Source organism: Molossus molossus, unplaced genomic scaffold (assembly GCF_014108415.1).
Source record: "Molossus molossus isolate mMolMol1 unplaced genomic scaffold, mMolMol1.p scaffold_m16_p_18, whole genome shotgun sequence".
In the NCBI taxonomy this organism is placed as follows: domain Eukaryota; kingdom Metazoa; phylum Chordata; class Mammalia; order Chiroptera; family Molossidae; genus Molossus; species Molossus molossus.
Window position 1 is genome coordinate 56324673 of NW_023425353.1, and position 21100 is coordinate 56345772.

The 21100-nt window shown below is 47.5% G+C and overlaps 1 protein-coding gene across 1 annotated transcript in view; it reads left to right on the plus strand.

Annotated features, from left to right (window-relative positions):
- Window positions 1–21100, plus strand: part of ITGA9 (integrin subunit alpha 9) — a 288355-nt gene that overhangs the window by 176458 nt on the left and 90797 nt on the right. Inside the window, exon 18 of the mRNA XM_036267254.1 lies at window positions 8890–9040. Coding sequence (XP_036123147.1) covers window positions 8890–9040 — 151 coding nt within the window. The remainder of the gene's footprint in view (window positions 1–8889; window positions 9041–21100) is intronic.

Here is a 21100-nt window from a genome sequence, read left to right on the forward strand (position 1 = left end):
CAGTGCACAACTTGGGCATCAGATTTTGGTGAAACTCAAAATTGCTCTGTGGGGAAGAGAAGCACGCATGTGGTATTTCACTGTTCATTACATCATCGTATAAGCAAATGAGTTTTAGAGGGACCTTGCAGCAGGCACATCAATTTTTAGTATCAATTTTATTTTTACCCAAATTTATTTTATTTTCTCTAGACCTCTGCTTTGCAAGTAACATGAGCAAATAGGTACCATTGAAGATTAATCACGAATCAAACATTATATTGTTAAAAGCAAAAGACGTAGTATTTACTGAGAGTCTTAAACAGTCCTGACCAATAGAAATGTAATGCAAACCATACATGCAATTTAAAATTTTCTGGTAGCCAAATTGAAAAGTTAAAGTGAAACTTGTAAAACATTTCATTTGACATAGCAAAACATCATTTAAACATGTAATTAACATGAAAACAATGGCTGAGATTCTTTTACATCCTTTTTTATTTTATTGTGCTAAGTCTTAGAAATCTGATGTATATTTTACACTTAATGCAGACCTGCCACCTTTCAAGGGCTCAAAGCCATATGTGACTAGTGGCCACCACATTGGGCAGCTCAGGCTTAGAACTAGGACATGTCCTTTAGCGTCGTCTCCCGCAATAGGCGAGGGAGCCGAGGTCATTATGCACCAGTTGCCATCAGTCATTGGCTGGGGGCTGCTACCAGGCTGTCAGGGGCTTGACTCTTTGGCACTTTGCTGGCCTGCAGAGAAAAGTCCTTCGGCATAAGATGGGGAGTGAATTGCAGCCTGTGCAGGCTACAGTGATAAGACCCCAGGCAACCGACGTGGAACCACCAAAGTCGACTGTTTTGTAATACTTTCCTTTTAGTGCTTTGTTATTTATCAACAAGTTACTTTCAACACACTTGGCATCGGTGACTCAAGATACATGGTTAAGTTCACTGGCCTAGAGGATCAACCCCAAACCCTGACATTCGGAGTCCATGGGAATGTGGGCGCATCCCATGTCTTCTACTGGTCTTCCTGCTCAGGGCGTCCTTTTCCTGCTCCTTTCCACACGATTTCTGAGTCACCTCCATGCACTTATCTGTTGTTGACTGTTTGCTCTGCCTGGAATGTACTTCCTGTTTCTCTGCTCCTCATTCCTTAAGATGTGGCTCGATTCCTACCTGTCTCGGGGAACTTCTTAGGATGACTTCGGTCTGTAGTGATGTCTTCCCCCTGGGCTTCTGTTGCACGTTGTTCTGCGCCTGCCCTTCAGAATGGCGTGTGTTCACCTCGTGTATTTTCCTCACAGTGTAATCAGTCTTGGGTGCTTTGTGTTCCTGTCCCTCCTAGGAAGACATCAGATGAGCAACTGTGGTTTTATGGGGTTTTCCATGTTTGTAAGGTTAAGCACTGATAGCTGAAAAACTGATAGTTGTCAACAAATCACCAAGGAGATTGCCCCACAGAGGTACCGAAGGTGTGTGGAACCATCCTGAACGTCTCCACCAATTTCAAGGAAAATTGTCCAGAAAAAGAAGAAGAAGGAGGGGGAGGGGGAGGGGGATGGGGAAGAAGAGGAGGAAGAGGAAGAAGAGGAAGAAGAAGAAACACCTCAGATAGCTTTTGTAGAGAAGACACCTTCCAGTATTCTAAATATCTTAAATGCTAAGAAGGCAAATGCAATTTCATTTCCCCTCTTCTTATAGCTGTCAACATAAGAAACATGCAAACCTGTGAAGAATTTTTGTGAATTTATTTGAACCAAAACTGTCAACAATTGCCAGGAAGCAAAATCTCAACGGATTGAGATGGTGCTCCAGAGACGGGCAGTTTTGCACCTTATTTCATACATTACAATCAAAAGAGGAGGCGGAAGTGGGTTACAGGAAACCCATTGGTGATAGATTAGGGAGGCGGGAGAAAGCAAAGCGAGGAAACCTCTGGGATTGGATGAAAAGTAAAATGATAGACACATACATCTTAGATAGAGGTGGGTACAGGATAGCTAACAGTGAACAATTAGCTCAGTAACAATGAGGAGATGTGTGGTCTCTGCAGGGAGGTGCCTATGCTTTGAGGGGTCCGGAAAAAGGAAAATCACTTTGATGTTCCAAAGATATGTTATCGTAGATGCAAAAAGACAGCAGGCAGGCTCAGTGAAGGTAAAGATCGACCTTTGTCAGGGAAGATGCTGGCCGAGGACATGACTACCTGCCATAAACTGCTTTTAGTTAAAAAGTGTTCCTTTAGACCATCCTTTGTGGTTACTGTAGGTCTCTGAGTTTGCAAGGCCACCCCGCAGGCCTCCCTGAGCTTGTCCCTTTTTGTCCACGTACCCAAATGAGCTTTATGTGAATCTTACACAGTTTTATAGTAAAACCGTTTCCTGTACTTTAGGAGTCATGGGAACAGAGGGAGGAACGCTACCTGGCTTTGCCGCTGTCGGCTGCGCGGCCACGGGAAAGGGGTTCGCTCCTTGGCCTCTATCTGTGAAGTGATGACTCCAATGGGCCGCCGTCCGGCTGTCACATTCCGTCTCTGATGCCGTGATGTCTGCCCGCTTTTCAGCATAAGAGGCATTGCTTATGATTTTGAATTGCAGTGGCTATCATTTATGTCATTGCTTTTATGACATGTTGTTGAGAATGTCTGTGATTTGTGGGATGCTGAATCCTTACTCAGGAAGGCTGCCTCCAATTTTGACATTTCTCCTATGGGAGAATGTGATCTGCTTCACGGTGTCCTTTTTAATATGATTTCCATGAATGGAAAACCTAGGGATTGTGTGCACGCATGCGTGTGTGTGTGGGTACACTCAATCTCAATCTTACAACATTTTTATTGATGGGGCTATCATTCCGTTAATTGTAGGACTCGTGGTTTGCCTCCTTAGTAATATTTTGCCTAAAACCTTTCAATACATTTCCCCTCCCCCGATTGACCCTGCAGAATCTCCTCTTTGTAATCTCATACCTTAAAGGATTTCATAGGGATGTTTCCTTGTCTTTCTGGGTCAGCATTTAGCACATGTGGACATCATGTCTTGCGTGTTTGTCTCCTCTACTTGGCTATGAAGTCCTTGAAGTATGGAAACTGTATCCCTAGCATCTAAATTGAGACAGTCGTTTTTTAAAGTAATGGATAGAGGGATGCAAGAAGGACTAGACAGAAGAAGGGAAGAAGGAAGGGAGAATACGAGGATGGAAGGAGGAAGGCAGGGAGAAAAACAGATGGGTTTGGCTGCCTTGTACTATTCTTTTAGTTGTCATTGCCAAATATAGTTGTAGTTGACAAGTATAATATCAACACCAAGAAGATTTTAAGACTCAAATACAGTTGACTAGAATGCACTTGGTTAACTCCTATGTTTGCATCCTTTGCTCAGGCTAGATTCAAGCTAGAAGCAAAAGAAAATAAACATTTTATGGAAGGTAGATTGTAACCACAGATTATTTAAATAAGGTCCCAGTTTCTATTGTTAAGATTTGAGGAAGATCGAAAAGGATCCAGTGGAAAGTTATTTCTTAAACATCATTCAGCTTACTTCAGTTTCTTCCCTTAGCATCTTCACAGCAAAGTTTCTGCATAAAATTGTTTCCATGATGGTAGAAGGGGGAGAATGGAGTTAGCGTCCTTAGTGAGTCACCATATGATGACTGGTATCAGAATGGGTTGCATTTCCCCAACAGGGAACTCTGAGGGGTACACACTCTTAGTGTAAGGTGCTGAGTGAGATCCCAGAACAAATTCTCCAGGGATCCTTGGGCACCACACAGCCACCAAGACGGCAGTAACAGCTGCCATTTGGAGTACTGAGTGGACGGTACCAAACTTCAACAGAAACCCGACATACTCAAAAACAGCTGCTGTAAGATGTATTAGGACAGTTACAGTGGTTATTTTTGATAACAGATGAGTGATATGTTTCCAGCAGACCACAGATGTGTGGTAAGATAAGCTTTACAGTTGGTTCTTATTTGACTCTTTTTTTTTTTTTTTTTTTTTTTTAATCCTCACCCGAGGACATTTTTCCATTTTTTGTTCAGGTAGAGTGGGAGGGAGAGAGAGGAACAGAGAGAGAGAGAGAAACATCGATGTGAAAGGGACACATCGAGTGGCTGCCACCCGCACGACCAACCAGGGCCGGGGACAAACTGCAACCGAGGTACGTGCCCTTAGCGGGAACCGAACCCGGGTCTCTCAGGACCACAGGCCGGCGCTCTAACCACTGAACCAAACCGGCCAGGGCTATTTGACTCTTAATAATGCTCTTCTTATAAAAGTACATCAGAGTGGTAGGTGTTCAGAGTAATGTGACCCACTTAAAAGATTGCACAAGCAAATTAAAATTAATGGGAGTTCTTTTCAGGGAATAAGACTCCTTGAAAATTAGAAAGATTGTTCTTTCCTAAATAAGTAAGCACCAGGGAATGTTTGGCACCACAACCTGGGTCCTGGTCATTTTATTCTTTCAACAGTCCTGTCAGAGGTTGGTCTTCATGGAGTTCCGTTATTTTCAGATGTCATGAAAAGATACTTCTTGCCAAAGCCCTTCCCAAGCGAGATGGAATTTATATAAGAGCTGTAGCTCAAACAGCCTCCATGCCAGCCAGCGGAAGTTTGGCACTAAATTCAGCTCAGCCCCCAGATAGCTGGGGGACCTGCATCAAAGTGTGTTTCCCTCTGGGGAGGCTCAGCTTTTTCATCTGCAAAATGCAAAGGTTGTGCTGATGATCTGTTGTGGGGATGGCGTGTGTGTATGTGTGTGTGTGTGTGTGTTCATTCATTCCACAAGGGTTTGTTGGGCACCTACTGTGTCCCAGACACAGCTCTGTCAATGGGGGTTCAATGATGAGAAAAACCAGACAGAGGTCCTTGCCCCTGGTGCTTGGATCCCAATGGGAGACAGAGAGCCCTTAATCAAGTACGCCCACAAATAAATGTGTCATCACAATGCTGGCAAGTGCTGTGAAGGGAAGCGGAGCTCGTGGGGCTGGGAGAGCTCAGAGCAGGGAGATTTATCTCACCCAGGAGGGAGATCAGAAAGGGCCTCCTGGGGCGTGGCAGGTGCGGGCGGAGAACACGGGCTGCGATGGCCAGCCGTGGGCTCTGAAGGCATAGGGGGCGCTGACTTCTAAGCCCAGCACAACTCCTGGCCAGTCACCTTATCTCTCTGCATCTCAGTTTCATCTCTAAAAATGGAACTAACATCAGGAACCTTTCACGGTGCCGTAAGGTTTCAGAAGGATGACATGTTTGAAAGTACCCAGCACCAGGCAAATTTCATTTCATTTCTAAGAATAGCTTTGGAAACAGAAATGTTCTGTTTTATTACATGGGTTTTCGGCTGTGGAGAAGGAGTGAAACCACTTTGAAGCCTCCTTCTAAAAAGTCTGAGTTCACGGTGTCCTCTGGAAGGTACCTGGCTTCTGCTAATCATGGAGCCATGTTTGAATCACTTGACTTTGAAACCCCAGGGACCACCTTGCTGCATGATTAAGTGACAGAGGTTGAAGCTTTGGGGGCTGGCGGAAGTCAGTCTTTGACTCAGCTTTTATTTCACTGCAAAATGGAAAACATTCATAAGGGAATCTCTTCTGTGCCTCTTAAATGATCCCTTGCCATTTATACGTAAGGAAAGGTGGCTGATCATGAACAACAAAAGTGGAATAAGGAGGCAGCCCCCTGCCCCATGGTCTTATGCCTTTTTCTGTTGCCTCTCTGTTTAACATTCCGTTTGGAAACTATGGGTAGGTATTCTCTGAGGCAACTCGTGTGTGCTTATGCAATTCCTTCTCGAGATTAAGCCAGGGTAGCTCTCTCGCTCTCATAACTCCTCACGGCCTGAGGATTACTCCTTTAATCTTACAAAAGCAAACAAGAGGACAGAAATAACCCATCAATTGTTTAAAATTAAAAGTGGCCAACAACAATAAATAATTGCCACATAGCTTGAGGTCAGGGTCGTGATTTATTGGAGGCCATTCAAGAATTTGAAACTTTTCTCTAAGTTAATTTTTCACAGCTTGTTTGGATCCTTAGAGCTCTTGCTTCCAAAAATGAGACCATCCGATCTCTCCTTGCATGTGTTATTCTTGTTGATGTGCCAGGCATGCAGAAAAGTGAGGTCCTCACTTCTTGGATGGGTAATGAGGGTTCCTGTCCCCCGCCCCCAATCTGTATTTCAAAGTATTTTAGCCTACTGAGATTTTGGATAGCTCTCTTGCCTCGCATGCTCTACTAGTAATATCAATGGTTGCAAGCAACAACAAACGTGTACTGGTTAACTTAAACAGAGAAGGAATTTACTGGAAGGACATGGGCTGGTTCAGAGCTTAGCCAGGAAGGCTGGAGAACCATCATTACAGGAAAGGCTTAGATCAGGATGCCACCTCTGGGCTCTCAGTCCTCTGTGGCCAACCTCAGATGATCTCAGAGGGCCCTGGTATCTTTGGGCAACCCTCAAAATTCCTGGCCCCAGTTAGGAGCATCTGCTCACCTCACCAAGGCCACTTGACCACACCCAAAGATCACATGACTACACTTAGGTGCCCATACTTCAGCAACGAACCCTAACCCTACCCTTTCTTCTGATGTTCCCCTCCCATTTATCTTGAGATTTCCCCCACACAGGAAGGTGTCAGGATGACACCAAAAATATCAACTGTCCATTACATAAACCCTCATATGCTTAACCACATCTTCCTTAACTGGTCGGCCACCCATGAGAATTTGTCCCAAGCTCACACCACATAATAATCATCAATCTCATAAAATCCTCATTGTCATCCTCACTATCATTCTCATCCCCATCATGCTCTTCTCCACCATCATCCCATTGATAGCATATTCCCTCCCCTACTCTCCTGGGCTGCCATTTCCCTCCTGCTCGCCCCTCAGATATTCCCACCCCCTCCTCCTTCCCGGTGTTGGAGTCAGCTTTTATTACACTGCAAAATGGAAAGCATCCATAAGAGAATCTCTTCTTGTTTCTCATACCATCTTTTAATGCATCTGTGCCACATGCGCCTGTCTCATCTCACACCAGCTGAGGCCAGCCCCTGCCTTTGTTCACAGGCCATCCGCCATTGTGCCCTGTCATGCCATCATTGATTGTTCTCTGTCTAGTAGAGCCTCTCCATTATCATGCAAATATACTAGGATCCTTTCCATCTTCAAAAAAAAAAAAAAAAATGATCATCCTTTTTCCCTCCTCCCCTTCGTAGAAAAACTCCAAGTCGTTGACTGTACTCACTCTTTCCGTTTATTCTCTTCCTCCAGCTCAAAGCACTTCCAGTCATGCTTTCTTTCATCCCAATCACTCCACTTAAGTCATTCTTATCAAGATAACCGAAGACCTCCAGGTGGCTAATTCCAATGGCCAGTTCTAATTCATGTTATTTTGACCTCTCTGCTGTGTTTGACAAAGTTGATTTCTCCTTCCTTGAAACATGTCTTCTGTGGCCACTTAGATACTCTCTTGGATTTCCTCCCATCTCCCTCGCCACTCTCTTTCAGTCTCCTTTGCTGTCTCCTCCTCATCTTCAACTCCTAAGTATGAGATCTCTTCTCTACCTACACATGTTCCTTGCTGATCATAGCTAGTCCTTCCCAAATGTATGTCTCCAGCCCAGACTCCTCCTTCAACTCCAGACTTAGGTATCTGACAGTCTCAATCTCTTCTTAAAAATCCAGTAAGTGTTTGGATTTTCTCTGCTAACCCATCTGTACCCACGGTCTTTGCCATCTCAATATATGACCACTCTTTCCTTCTAGGTGTTGAATCTAAAGTCTTTGAAGCCATCCTTGACTCCCCTGTCAAGATCCCTAGCCTCCCTCATCTACCCATGAGCAAAATCTGTTTGTATAACCTTTGAAGCATATGCAGAATGTGACTTCTTCTCACAGTCTCAAACTCTACCCCCATGGACTGGTCTGTCATCTTCTCACACCTGGATTATTACAAGAGTTTCCTAACCAGGCTTCCTGCTTCCCCCAACTGCTCACCCCACCAGCTGTTCTCATCATGGGTAGTGTGAGCCTTTAAGTACGGAGGTCAGGTCACACTGGTGCTCTACTCAGCGCTCTGCAGGGGCTCCATCTCACAGTCAAACCAACATCCTTCTGATGGCCCAGCAGGGCCCTACATGATCTACTTGCCCCAAATGTCTTCGCCTCTCTAAGCCCGTTTCCTCCCAGTCTCTCCCTTGCTCGCTCCTCTTAGCCACACCGGCCTCCTTGTCAGTCTTCGAACATTCCAGGCACAACGTTTTCTTTGCTTGTTCCCAGATACCTTTACATCTGGCTCCCTGTCTTCCTTTAGGTTTGTACTGAGAGGTCACCTCATCCGTGAGGCTTCCCTGACCACCCTATTTAATATTGCAACCTACCCTGCCTCCAAATCTGGCACTCCGAGTCCTTCTTACCCCTTTGTAACAAGGTCATCACAGTCTGATCTGTGTGTTTGTTTCTTTGTGTCTATGTTTTCTGTCTCCCTGAAGCTATAAGAAGGAAAGAACTCTTGTAGAATAGTCGTGATGGGCAGGTAGGAGATGCTTAGCAAATATTTTAATGAATTAATGCCTAGTTGGATTCCATGTCTAGGTTATTAAATGTCTTATAATTTTCCAAGTTTGATGTATAAGATTTCATGTGAGCCCCAGAACAGCCTATTGAGACGGGCAGCACAGAACCCTCCTATGGTTAGATGAAGAAACCAAGGCTCATGGGATTTAACTGATTACCCAAGGATCCATGGGTGCTTCTTGGGGTTCCTGGGACTTGTAGTCCTGATCCTAGTGAAGTCTCTGTCCCCACCCTCAGCTACCTGACGATGGCTCACGTTATGCTCGTGAAAGCTAAAAGATTCAGGGCATTGATTGCTGTTTACTTTTCCATTTCAGCATTGATGAGAAAACCCCCTATCTGGCTTTGGGGGCTGTGAAGAACATCTCCCTAAACATCTCCATTTCCAACCTCGGCGATGATGCCTATGATGCCAACGTGTCCTTCAATGTTTCCCGGGAGCTTTTCTTCATCAACATATGGCAGAAGGTAAGGAGGGCACCCCAGAAGAGAGCCTTTGGTCCATCTAGTGCATTTGCTGACATTCATCGTAGCTCAGAGTGTGCAGTGATTCTGCAGACTATTTTGTTACGTGGAGTATCATTTGGGACTATTAGAAATTTTTTCCTCCTGGACTTAGAAAATAAGTTGGTACAGCCAGAGAAGAAACTATCAATACCTCGAGTAGCAGTACCAGTGTCTTTTGTGGTCTCCTACCCGTTCTCTCTTGTACAACCTTCTTCCTACAGTCTTGTGTCTGGCCCTCCTCTGAGATGATATGCTCACTGTCTCCAGCACGCGTGTGCTCCACAGAGTTGCAGGGTTAGGTCAGTCGTTGTGAAAAACAAGATAAGAGATGAGCACAGACTGCAGCTTCGCATGCTTGTTATCAGCACGTGATGTTTTCATTAGAGGGCCCTGATCATCGGCCTGCACTTGGGCATATTTATTTATTCCTGACATATTGGAGTGAATTGAGGAAATGAAATTATTTCCATGAATTGAGTGAGCTTTTTAGAGTGAATTAATTTATTTGGATGAATTGGAGTTTAAATAGTATGACTCAAAGGAAAGAGGAGCTGGGATCCTCTCCTATCTTGTAACCTGCCTCAGTGGACCACCTTTGGGGAGAAAGAACAGACCTTCTTGATGAGCAACAGGAGGAATGGGTGGATTTAAATAGACTTCACCCTACCCCGTGGTTGCTCGAACTGTTGACAGTGGTTCCCGTGGGGATATTTGCAGCTTTTCATAGTGTTTACAGCCTCGTACCACACTGCCCTGATGTCTGTGTTAAAATGGAACCAAAATCACTCTCTGAGGCAAACCATTGCCCTACCCACAGATGAGCACTGGGCGTCCTTCAAACCTGCTGGCAGCCTGATTTCTGCTCAGGCACTTGTCCTACCAGACTCGATAGTTCTGACAGGGCTGTGCCAGTCTCACCCAGCTTAGGGTCACCTGAAGCACACAGAGCCATCTAGCATGACAGTGCTCCAAGAGATCATCTCAGACTCTGCTGTGTCTGCGGCTTAGGAGCTTCAGGGTTCGGGGAGGCCCCCCAAAATTAGGAAGGACTGTGGGAAGCGCATGCTTTCCACTCACCTTCTACACTCTAAACATTGTCCCTGGCTTAGCTGCCCGCCCCATCAAGAGAGGACCAAGTATCTATAGGGTTTCAGTATCTCTGGCTATGCACAGTCTCTCTTACGGAACTTCTTTTGCTGTGATGCCATCTTCCTGTAAGGAGTTGGAGGGGGGCGAGGGGTTTACTCGGGGACAAGACCTGTGACACTCAGCTCTATGGTAACTGAAAGGACGTGGGTTGGTGACCGGTCATTACATCGCACAGATCGCTCTCACTCCAGGTCCGTGGGAGAAATTCCTCTCGGGTCTCAGAAGGAGGAATAGCTGTGTTGTTTTTCAACACTGGCACATGTTACCTGTGGGCACTGTCATCCTTGTGACTCAGCTTTGTTCTCTCTGTTGTCTGCTAGAACGTTCAGAACTGGCCTCTCTCTGTCAGAATATAGGAGTTGGTCGTATTATTTAATAAACTAAATAACTTCCTATATCTTACTTTACTTCCCTTCACCATGGTTTTCCTTTTAGCTTAGAGACTGCATAATAGCCTATCGTAAGACATACTATGGATTATCTACAAATTCCTATTATTAGATACTTATTCCCAGTTTTATTCTCTTTTAAATAATATTGTGATTAATATCTTCTACGGAGATTGTTATGAGCAAATGTTTATATTTTTCGACCTGTAACTATTCAGGGAATGGGGACTCCCTGCTGTACACCAGGCTTTCACATACCTTTCCGCCTTCCCTCCTTACCGCGTGCGACCCAGAGCTCTGTTTGGTGAACCCGCGGGAGAGCAGGAGGGAGAGGAGCTGGATGGGCAGCGGGAAAGGGCCGAATAGGCTGTGCTGTCTGAAAGCCTGCCGGGGTCTGGTGTACGGGGTGGAAAGATGGAGGGGTGCTCCAGAGAACAGATCACTCAGCAGATTGTCCCCTCTTGAACTGGTGGGGAGCATCCCTTCCACCACCCTATCATTATTGACCACTGTTTGGGGGCCAGGGGTTGAGTAGCCTCCCAGGCATTCTGGATGAGGAGACTGTAGTCAATTAAGGACAATGCACCTGAGAAGGACACAGGTAGGTCATTAACCACTGTTAGCTGATCATGGGGAAAATGAAAATGCATCCATTTTCTCTCTTTGCCATTGAGTTTCAACACCATTAAAATCTTTGGCATAAGGAATCCTAGGTTTCACTCTGGCAGAAAGTCGACAAGGTGTCAGGGGCTCTTCAGGATGTGGTGAGCATTAGTATGAGAATGATGGCAGGGCACAGAGACCTCACAGAGCTGCTGCGGAGGCAGGACCAACTGGGAAAGCAGACAAGATGACCCTTAGTGTGGCAGAAGAAGGTAAAGAAACAAAAAAGTCCCTCCCATGACTACGCCCATGCCTACAACAGGGGATATAAATGGCATTTCTCAGCCACAGCACATTTCTAGCAGCACCCAGGTGGGTAGTGAAGGGCAACCAAGAGAGCCCACCCAGCCGACACGTGGACCAATGGGCCCTGTAAAAAGATTCTAACAGAAAGACTGAAAGTACAACTCAAGATACAGAGGGAAAGCATACCTTTTAAAAAGAGTATTACTAGAGCTCTGGCCAGTGTAGCTCAGTTGGTCAGAGCATTGTCCTATGTACCAAAGGGTCATGGGTTCAATTCCCAGTCAGGGCTCATACCCAGGTTGTAGGTTTGATCCCCATTCAGAGCGTGTCTAGGAGGTAACCGATTGAAGTATCTCTCTCACATTGATTTTTCTCTCTCTCTCCCTGTCCCTTCCTCTCTCTCTAGAATCAACAAAAAACATATCCTTGAGTGAGGATTTAAAAATATATATTATTAATAGAAAATAAAAGTAAATTTTAGAGCATTTACTTTTGTTCTTGAAGAAATTCAAGAAAACATGAGTACAACAAAAGATCAGATAATAGAACAATAGACTGGGATAAAAATGGAATGGACTGGGAGGGAAGCAAAAGTAAAAATTGTGGATAGGAGAGGAAATATTTTAATGAAACCAAGAAAGCAATGGCAGAATTAAAATATGTGTTATAATAAGGAAAGGGCAGAATAAGCAGTAAGGAAAATAGATTCATTGTTGTACAGGGCATATTTGAGAAGGTCTCTGAGAATTCAGAGAAAACATAACAATGAGGGAGGATGACAGATATGGAATATGGAGACAGAATAATCAGCAAAGAGAAATGGTCCAGAATAGTTGGAATAGAAAACATGAGCAAGAAAGGATCTCCATTTTCTTGAATGGGTGCTGCAAATACCAGGCAAAAATATTGAGAACAGTTTAATGTCTACACATAGCTTTATGAAATTTTTTATTTTAAGGATATGAAAATGGTACTACTACTATCTAAGAAAACAAAGAAACCTGTTTTCTGCAAACGTCTTTTCAATAACATTAATATTAAAAATTAGAACATGTTCCATTGTGAATTAAGAATTCTATACCCAGCCAACTTGTCCTCTGTTGTGAAGGAAAAATAAAGATTTCTTCATATACATGAGAATTCATACTGTCTATTAACTTTTCTAGTTTGGATTCCCCCAAAAGTTGACCCTGACACAATGACTGAGGTACAGGTAGTTTATTTGGGGAGTGATCTCAGAAGACCCTGTGTGAAAGTGGCGAGTTTGGACAGAGGATGGATAAAAGACAAGAAAGTGTGCATGGATGAGCAGCTGACCTGCTTCAGGGAAGTTGGGCTCTGTCCTGCTGCAGATCCTCAGAGAGACAGACTCTATGGAACACACTTCAGAACTGTTCCCCTGAGGGGTGAGGGTTTATTTACCAACTTTTGTCATTCATCCATGGAGCATCACCCCAAGGGCCTTAACTCTCCAGCACTTCCAGCCTTCTCTGGCTGTGGGCCACACTCCCTGGGGTGAGGGAACAACTCGGGCAGAGGAATGGGGGAGCCTTTGGCCTGGAAGGGGACTGGCCTCAGGTGACCAGCCCCTTGGTTGGTTCTGGGAAATGTAAGCCAGGCGCTGGCAGCATCTGCTGCAATAACCATAAAAGCTTTAATCACCATGAAACTGTTCCTGAGAAATAGTTACAGATAAAACCCTCAAGGATATAGAACTTGTTGAATGAAAAGTGGGTTAAAGCCAAAGAAACAGAAGTAGGCAAAAGCAATTTTTACAAATATTTAAAATACTAAGCAAATGTAAAAAAATAATAATTACTGCCACAGTAAAAGCATCATTTAAAATATTAGTTAAAAGTGATCTTCTAATGTCAGTTATACCATACAGATCTGAGAAGAAACCTAATCTCCTCACTCCTCTTGCTTCCCATCCTTCAGAATGGGGTCCAGAGTCCTCAGCTGTTCACGAGAGGCCGTGCTGAGCCTGGGCCCTCCTGTCCTCCGCCCCCGCCACCCCCACCACCCCGCCTCGCTGGTCACCATCCCCACGTACACACCTGAATCCAGTCATCGTTAATTATGGGGGAAGTTGCCCTTACCCTGGGCTCTGCCTTGAAATCTCAGCTCAGGTGGCACCTAGGCACGTGGCTCCCTGCGCCGCACAGATGATGTGGGGGGATGGATAACCCTCGTGTCCAAAGTCACAAAGCAACTCCGAGCCCAGGACTCCAAGGTCTCAGGTCTTCTCCGTCATCACACAGTCAGTGACGTACTCGTTTCTGAGACCGAACAAAAGATATCCCGAAATGGATGTTTCTGTCCTAACGCACGGCTGCTTTCATAGATCTGTGCTGGTTCTTGCCTTTAGGGCGGCGGTTCTCAGCCTGTGGGTCGCGACCCCTTTGGCGGACGAACGACCCTTTCACAGGGGTCGCCTAAGACCATCAGAAAACAAAATTACAGTTATGGAGTAGCAATGAAAAAAATTTTATGGTTGGGGGTCACCACAACACAAGGAACTGTATGAAAGGGCCGCGGCACCAGGAAGGTTGCGAACCGCTGGGAGGGAAGGCTGCTTGTCACAACGTGGTGTGCACATGGGCGACCATCTGCTGCCGTTCCCTCGCTGTAAAGCTAACTTGAAAACACTCTATAAAATAGGACTTAATTTGTTGGTGGCTACCCGGCTGGTTGATGGCCGGCTGGCGTGTGCTGTCTGGCAGGAGCACAGCATCGGATGGTCATATAAAGGTCCCCTGTGGCACCGTGAAGGGGACTGGAGGGGCGGGGCAGGGGCCGGCGTACAGTTGAAGGGGAGAATAGGAAAGAAGAAAGAAAGCAAGTTGGAGTCACCCCATCACCCAACTCCGGGGTCACATTCACATTGGGTTCTATGTGAGTGACACCCCCAGAGCACATGCCAGAAGATATAATGTGCATGGTGCCCCTGGAGTGCCCCAGACATGTGGCCCTGGCATCGAGATTAGGTCAAGTTTTAGTTTCTTGCTGTGGCTCCTGCTGCCTCTGGAATGGACTGGATTTCTCTGGACAGCAGTTCTTAGATGCCTGCGGAGGGCTAGGGCCGCACCAGCCGTTGGAAGACACACGATGGGGAGACCTGGGCCCCGCTCCCAGGGAGCCCAGCCCAGGGGTGAAAGGTATGCCAGCAAGCACCTGAAGCACGAGATGCCAGCCGCCCGAGAGAGGTGCTGACGACTTGCTTGGAAGCACCGACCCGACGAGGTGAAGCAAATCGTTATTCGACTGCTCGTCTTGGGTTGGACAGAATCCTTAGAGAAAGGCGGAGGGTCGATGGATGGGTCTCTGAAAAGTTGGTGTCAGCTAGTGTCAACATCTAGAGCCAAGATGGGCGGGCGGGGTAAGTCCGTGGATGTGGGCAGTGAAAGAGAGAGCCGGGCTGGTACGGGGGTGAAGGGCAGAGGAGAGCAAAGGAGGAGAGGAGAAATTCAGTAAGAAGGAAAGAGGCTGCCCAAGTGGGACAGAGAGCCAGGAACATTCCTGTGGGGGTGACCTCAGGACATCTGCTGCCTGCTGTTCCGCGCTGGAGTCGCTGGTCATCAGGAGTTGTGCACGCGTGAATGTCTCATGTGACCAAGAGAGAAAGAAGCTCAAAGAAGGGGCTGGGTTCATGAGTACATCTCCACAATATTGACCGTGAGGGTACACATGGACCCAGACATGCTCATGGGCAGGGTGAGGTGCAAGTCGGGTCCAGGGGCGCTCCCAGCAGACCTCCGGGAGCAAGGGGGAGGCTGCGGTTTCCATGGAGTTACGGAGGAGACCGTGCTGGGAGAGGAGGGAGCACGGGGACAGACCTGACCTGGGCTCTCGTCCCCAGTACGGGTGCTCTCGGTTTGGGTCTCCCAGATGCTGACCTCGAAGCCGAGAAGTGAGGGCCATTAGCTTATTTGGGAGGTGCAGACAACGCTGGGGGGAGGGGGAGTGGTGCGGACAGGAGGAGGTGCTCACGCAGAAGGTGCAGAGGGACTCACTCCCGAAGGGACATCTGGGAAACAGCGAAATGCCAACTCCTGGGGGGAAGAAGCTTGGGAATGTACACCCTCCCAAAGAGTCTGGGCTGTGCACCCCCCAATACTCCTGTCCTGTAATGAGCATGAGCAGAGCAGACCACATGGTTCTGGGAAATGCCCTCAGGTGCAGAGACGCAGGCGCTGGCAGTTGGCAGGGGCTGGAGCACCGTGAAGGGGCAAAGCATCTGAGCAGGGCTCACCAGCGTCTGCTGGAACTGCCCACAGCGTGGGAAGCACCTCCAACCTGGCACCTCACTTTCTAGGCTTCCTGGAGCTGTACATTGGCCTGGTGGAACTCACTGAGGGTCTCACGTGAGAAGGCAGGTGTTATAAATGGGAGGTGGGGCCAGGTGTGCGACACTGGGAAGCAGTGGAGACGGGGAAATGGAGGTTTCCAGCCTCATCTGACTCGGCAGGGTCCGTGGTAGTCAGGTGGGAGTCACGGCCAGTGCTGCCAGACTTCCTATTTTTCAATAAAAGCCAGAAATCCACATTTTTATGTGAAATCTCATGACTTTGACAGCTAATTAAAATGTTCTTTGAACATTGTATGGGCCAAACAAAACATGTCCACGGACCATGTCCAGCCTGCTGGCCACCAAACTGTGACCTCTGGCTTAGCTGTTTCCCATATGTTCTAAGTCCTGTTCTCTGGCTTGCCTGTTTATCGCATGGATCTGTATTTCTGATAAACCGAGTCTGTCTGCAGCCTTGAGTGTGTCTCAGAACCACCCCTGGGTGGCAGATAAGCTGGCCCAAGAGATCGGAATTCCAGGGCGTCAGGTGTGAGTGTTTTGGGAGGGAGGGAGATGATTAGAGATGATGAGCCCAAAAATGTCCGTGGAATTTTTGAAGCTAATGATGTTTTGAAAACTGTTTTCAGGCCGGACTACTTGTACTTTGTAGTGATGCGAGAAGCTGCTTAGCTGGAGTTTTTATTCTTGAAGTGCTTAGAGGGGGAGTAAAATATCAAGCCGGAAGGGGAGAGGCGAGGCCCTGGCTGCTGCTCTGGATGCAGAGGGGGCTCCGCTCGTTCCTCTGGTCTGTGCGACCTCGGGCCAAGGGTTTTCTCTCTGTGCCTCAGGCTCTTTCTCTATAAAGTGAGAGGTGCTGGGGATAATTGAGGCCTCCACCTGACTCCTTGCACCATTAGCACATGCTTCATAGTTCATTCATTTTCTCAGAAAGCACATGGTGATCGCCCACTCAGACCAAGATTAAATGCTGAGAGGGATGGGGGAAAGCAAGGATATAAGACGAAACATGCAAGCCAGAGGGTGTTGACTCATCCTTTCAAATCAAAAATCAAGACTCGTGATCTTAACAAAAGATTGCGTGTGCCCACACACACACACACACGTGTGCATACGTGTTTATACTGTTCATTAAACAGAGAGAGTGTCAAAGTGAAAATATTTTTATGTTTGACAAATTGCCTTTATTTAAAAAAAATAAAATTACACGAAAATGAATGTGAAACGTTAGCAAATATATGTCAGTTCAATAAATGTTTGTGCTAGCCTTTGTGGCTCCTGCTTGTTTTTAATTAGGCTTGTTGATCTTTTAAAAATTGTTATTCCATTTGGTTTTTGCTGAAATATTGGGATGGTGGTTTTGGGAATGTCGACCTTTTAGAATCCAAGATCTATACTTGTTCGAATATGTGACACATGCAATAAATAATACCAGAGTCTAGAGAATGAGGAGAATGGTGTACCCCAAAAGCAATGGCAGGGCGAGGTCCTGCGTCTTGAAGGTGGGGCAGGGAGACAGTCAGCCCCACAGTCTGCAGGGGTGTGGCAGGCCCTGTGAAGCCGGTTGGAGAAATTCCTGTTCCTTATCAGGTGGGCATCACCCACCTGCGTCTTCACTGAGGGTGTGGACTGAGGAACCAGAGGGACGGAGGCTGGAGGCGTCCTGGAGGCAGAGCAGAGAGGAAGCAGACAAGAGTCCGCGCAGGCGTGGCCACCTCAGGAGGGCTGGAGGAAAGGGACCAGTGAGGACCAGGACCCGTCATTCATTTGATGGCTTTCAAGTCAGAGCTCAGCTCCCGCTGGTTGTAAGTCAGTGAATTGGACTGGTGGGTTGTTGCCTCGCCTTCTAACCTCCCTGGGAGACGGAGACGGAGGGATGGGCCCTTTGTCCTTTCATTTTCCCCCACGCGGGGCCTGATGGGGGACGTGTGACAGTGTCAGGTGTTGCCGGGAGGAAAGCTCGGTTTCCCTCTTTCTGCGGAACTGACACTAGGCCTCCAAGTTGGCATTGGGGGCGGAAAAGTGCCACCTTGGGCAGCTTCTAGGTGGCTGATTCTTGATGACAAGAGGCAGAGAGGGCTTGTAAGTGTGTTTCTCTTGTAAAGTGATTCTTCCCATCTATCTCCCTGGACCACAGAAGGGGCCGTCCCCTTCTGTCACGGGCTTCTGTCTTCTCACTTTCAAAGCACATGGCACGAGATGGTGCCAGGCGATAAAACCGATGTTTCTAACCCAGACAGAGCAGGAAGGACAGACGCTGACGTGTCTGTCCCGCGTTATATTTGCGGGAGTGCCCTGGCCTGTTCTCAGACAGGACGCTGACCACGGAAGCTGCCTCTGCACGTGGGAACAAGCTGCCTTGTGCTCAGTGGGGCCGGGAAGCCCAACAGCGCACGTCAGAGGGTCCGCGGCAGGAGCGGGCCACCCCAGCCCGTGCGTGATGGCAGGAGCAGATTTCAAACGGCCTCTGCTCCCCGGCCACCGCTCTCCTTCATGGCAGGAACTGATTTTCATTGTGTTCTGCTTTCTCCGGTGTCTCTCGTCAAGTTAATAGTAGCCCCGAGTAAAATGCAGCCCTTAGATGTTTATAGTCATCTCCGCTGGGCCATTAAGATGATGAATGAACTTGCTGCTTGCCCTTGTAAGAGAGCCCTGAGGGTGGATATCGATACTCAGAAAATAATAAGTCTTTTCCGCCCCTTTCCTGTTTTTAATCCTCTGCCCCAAGCCCCCTGGTGACTCTACCTTGAACTTCCTGCCTAATGCCAGGCAGAAAAACCTCACCTGGCTCCCAGCCCATCCGAGGCTCCAACAGCAGTGAGCTCTTTCTCTTCCTAGTTGGTCTTCCCAGCAGGCCTGTCCCTGGAGACCTGTGGCATTTCTGAGCTGTGTCTGCTGGCCCTGACCTTCCTCTTCAAGAGGGCCAGAGTGGGCAGGGGGCAGCCCATACCCCGGCCACGCCAGGTTGTTAGTCTCTCACCTGGATTACCTGTGGCCACTGAATTAGCCCTCTGCGGCCCTGCAGTCAGCGATCCTAACGGAGTGTAACTGCCGGAGAGAAGGGCTGGGCCCTTCCTGTGGCAGTCGGCAGCGAGGAAGTGGTGGAGAAACCCAGATGTCCATTGCAAGGCACAGCGTGGCCTCAGTGTTCCACCGTGGGGCTCAGTTTTCACATATATGAAAAGCCTCATTTGTGTATTCACTGCGTTTGGAAGGAAGGCTGCGTTTTGCTTTAGAAATGTCAACAGCCGTAGCTATGACAAGGATCAATGAAGAAGGACGTTTCCCAGATCTCTGGTGGGGGAGCCTAGAAAACATGTGTTAAACCTCTGGATATTTTTTTCTAATGACCTGCAAAACAGCAATTTAATAATTTCCTCTTTGAAGGGGAAGAAGGGAGTCTTGGATTTTAAAATGTTTTCATAAAGCAGCATCACACCTCTTAAAAAGAAAGCCATGAAAATGGTCTGCTAAGCTAAGGCAAACAAAAGAAAACTGAAAAAAAAAAGTCAAGAAGAACGTGGGTGTCTCAGGCTGGGTTTCTCTGAAGCAGATCCTGGGGTGGGGATTTATGCCAGGTGTTGTGTGAAGGGTCAGCTCCCCAGGGAGACGTATAGGGAGTGGGGGAGCAGGACAGGGCAGGGTGCAGTCTCAGGCAAAGGACCACAGAGGGTGGCCACAGCCTGGTTTTTCTGGGGCAGCTCTGAAGGGCCTACTTCAGCACCGTCCCACCTCAGGGCCTGGACGCTGGGCATTTTGCTCTCCCACAAGGGCCACTTACAGAGGAATCAATGCCCCAGGCACTTCCCACCCGCTGAGGGCGCGGTGTGGACACAGGGGCTCTGCTAGCCCGAAGGCAGGTCTCCAAAGAAGGTCTACAGATGCTGGCTCTTGGGAGCAGAGGCCACCTGAAGCCAGAGAGAGGGCATATAAAGGGGTCCAAGGAGACCTGAGGGACCACTGTAAGTGTTTGCGACCGTACAGTTACCATCAAATAACTTCCTTTGTGTTTTGAAGGGTACACTGCAAGCGTGTTGACTGAGATCTTTGAGCTCTGAGGTGATTGTGTGGTGCTCTCAGTGTCGGTGGCACACGGGATATTTCCGCCAGCATCTGCATTAGGGAGGCGGCAGGCGTGGGTGCTCGTGGAATTTCACAGGGAGCATGAATGCGGAGCTGCGGCCCATTACAACCCAGCTTGCCATCCTCTCGTCCCTTTGAAGCTGGACTTACAAATAGTCGAGGTTTCTGTGCCCCCTGCTGCGCGATGGCCACTGGCATTGTTCCTACCCAGGCACGTGAGGATAACTCGCCAGCCTGTCCGGTTCTCCCAAGCAAGCGGATTAACCAACCGATTTTAAAAATCAGTTAGGAATGTGTTTGGCTCCATGTAACAGAAAATCCGACTTTTAGCAGCGGATCCTAATGAGATTTGATACTTCTTTTGTAACAATAAATCTAGAATTGGACACGCTGAGACTGAGTGAGCAAAGTGCCTGATGCCCTCAGGAGCCCAGTTCCTTCTGTCTCTCCACTGAACCTTTCTTCGTACGCGATGCTTCTGGTTTGGACGTCTCCTACTCAGCTGCATCCAGGCGTGAGAAAGACAAGGACCGGGCTGGCTCCCTCAGAGCTTGCTGGAAGCTCCATTCAGCATTTTCCATGTACATCTCATTGGCTAGACCCATGTCACATGGCCACCCCTGGCTGCAAGGGAGGCTGGGAGATGAGTCTTCCTAGCTGGGCACATTGCCGTCCCAAACTCAGCCAGGTCCTGTTCCTGGGGAGGAAGGGAAGAGTGGGAGCAATCAGCAGAGCCCCCGCAGCAGAAATCTGGGAGAGGGCTTCGGCAAGTGTGTGTCTGAGTTACGTAGCATCTGCTGAATTTCTGTTTGCGCTTGGAGTTGTTTCTGGATTTCTCTGTTCTGTCTCCTGATCTACCTCTGGGTCATACCATGAACTTGAATTGCTGAAACTTTGTATGAGAGTTTAATATCCAAGAGAAGTTTCTGCCATAGCGCTCAACTTTTCCAAATTTTTTTGGCTGGTGTCACATGCTTCTTTTAAAGAAACCACTCTTTTGAGTTCAGGAAAAATTCCATTGCAATGTGATTGGAATTGTTTTAAATACGTGCTTTCACTTTGGAAGAACATATATACATTTTGCGGTGTTTAGGGGTTTTTTTGTGTAAGAATCTGCTGTCTGTCCATTTACTTTTTCTTTTCTGTCCCTCAGAAGAGTATCACCACTTCCTCCACTTAGATCCT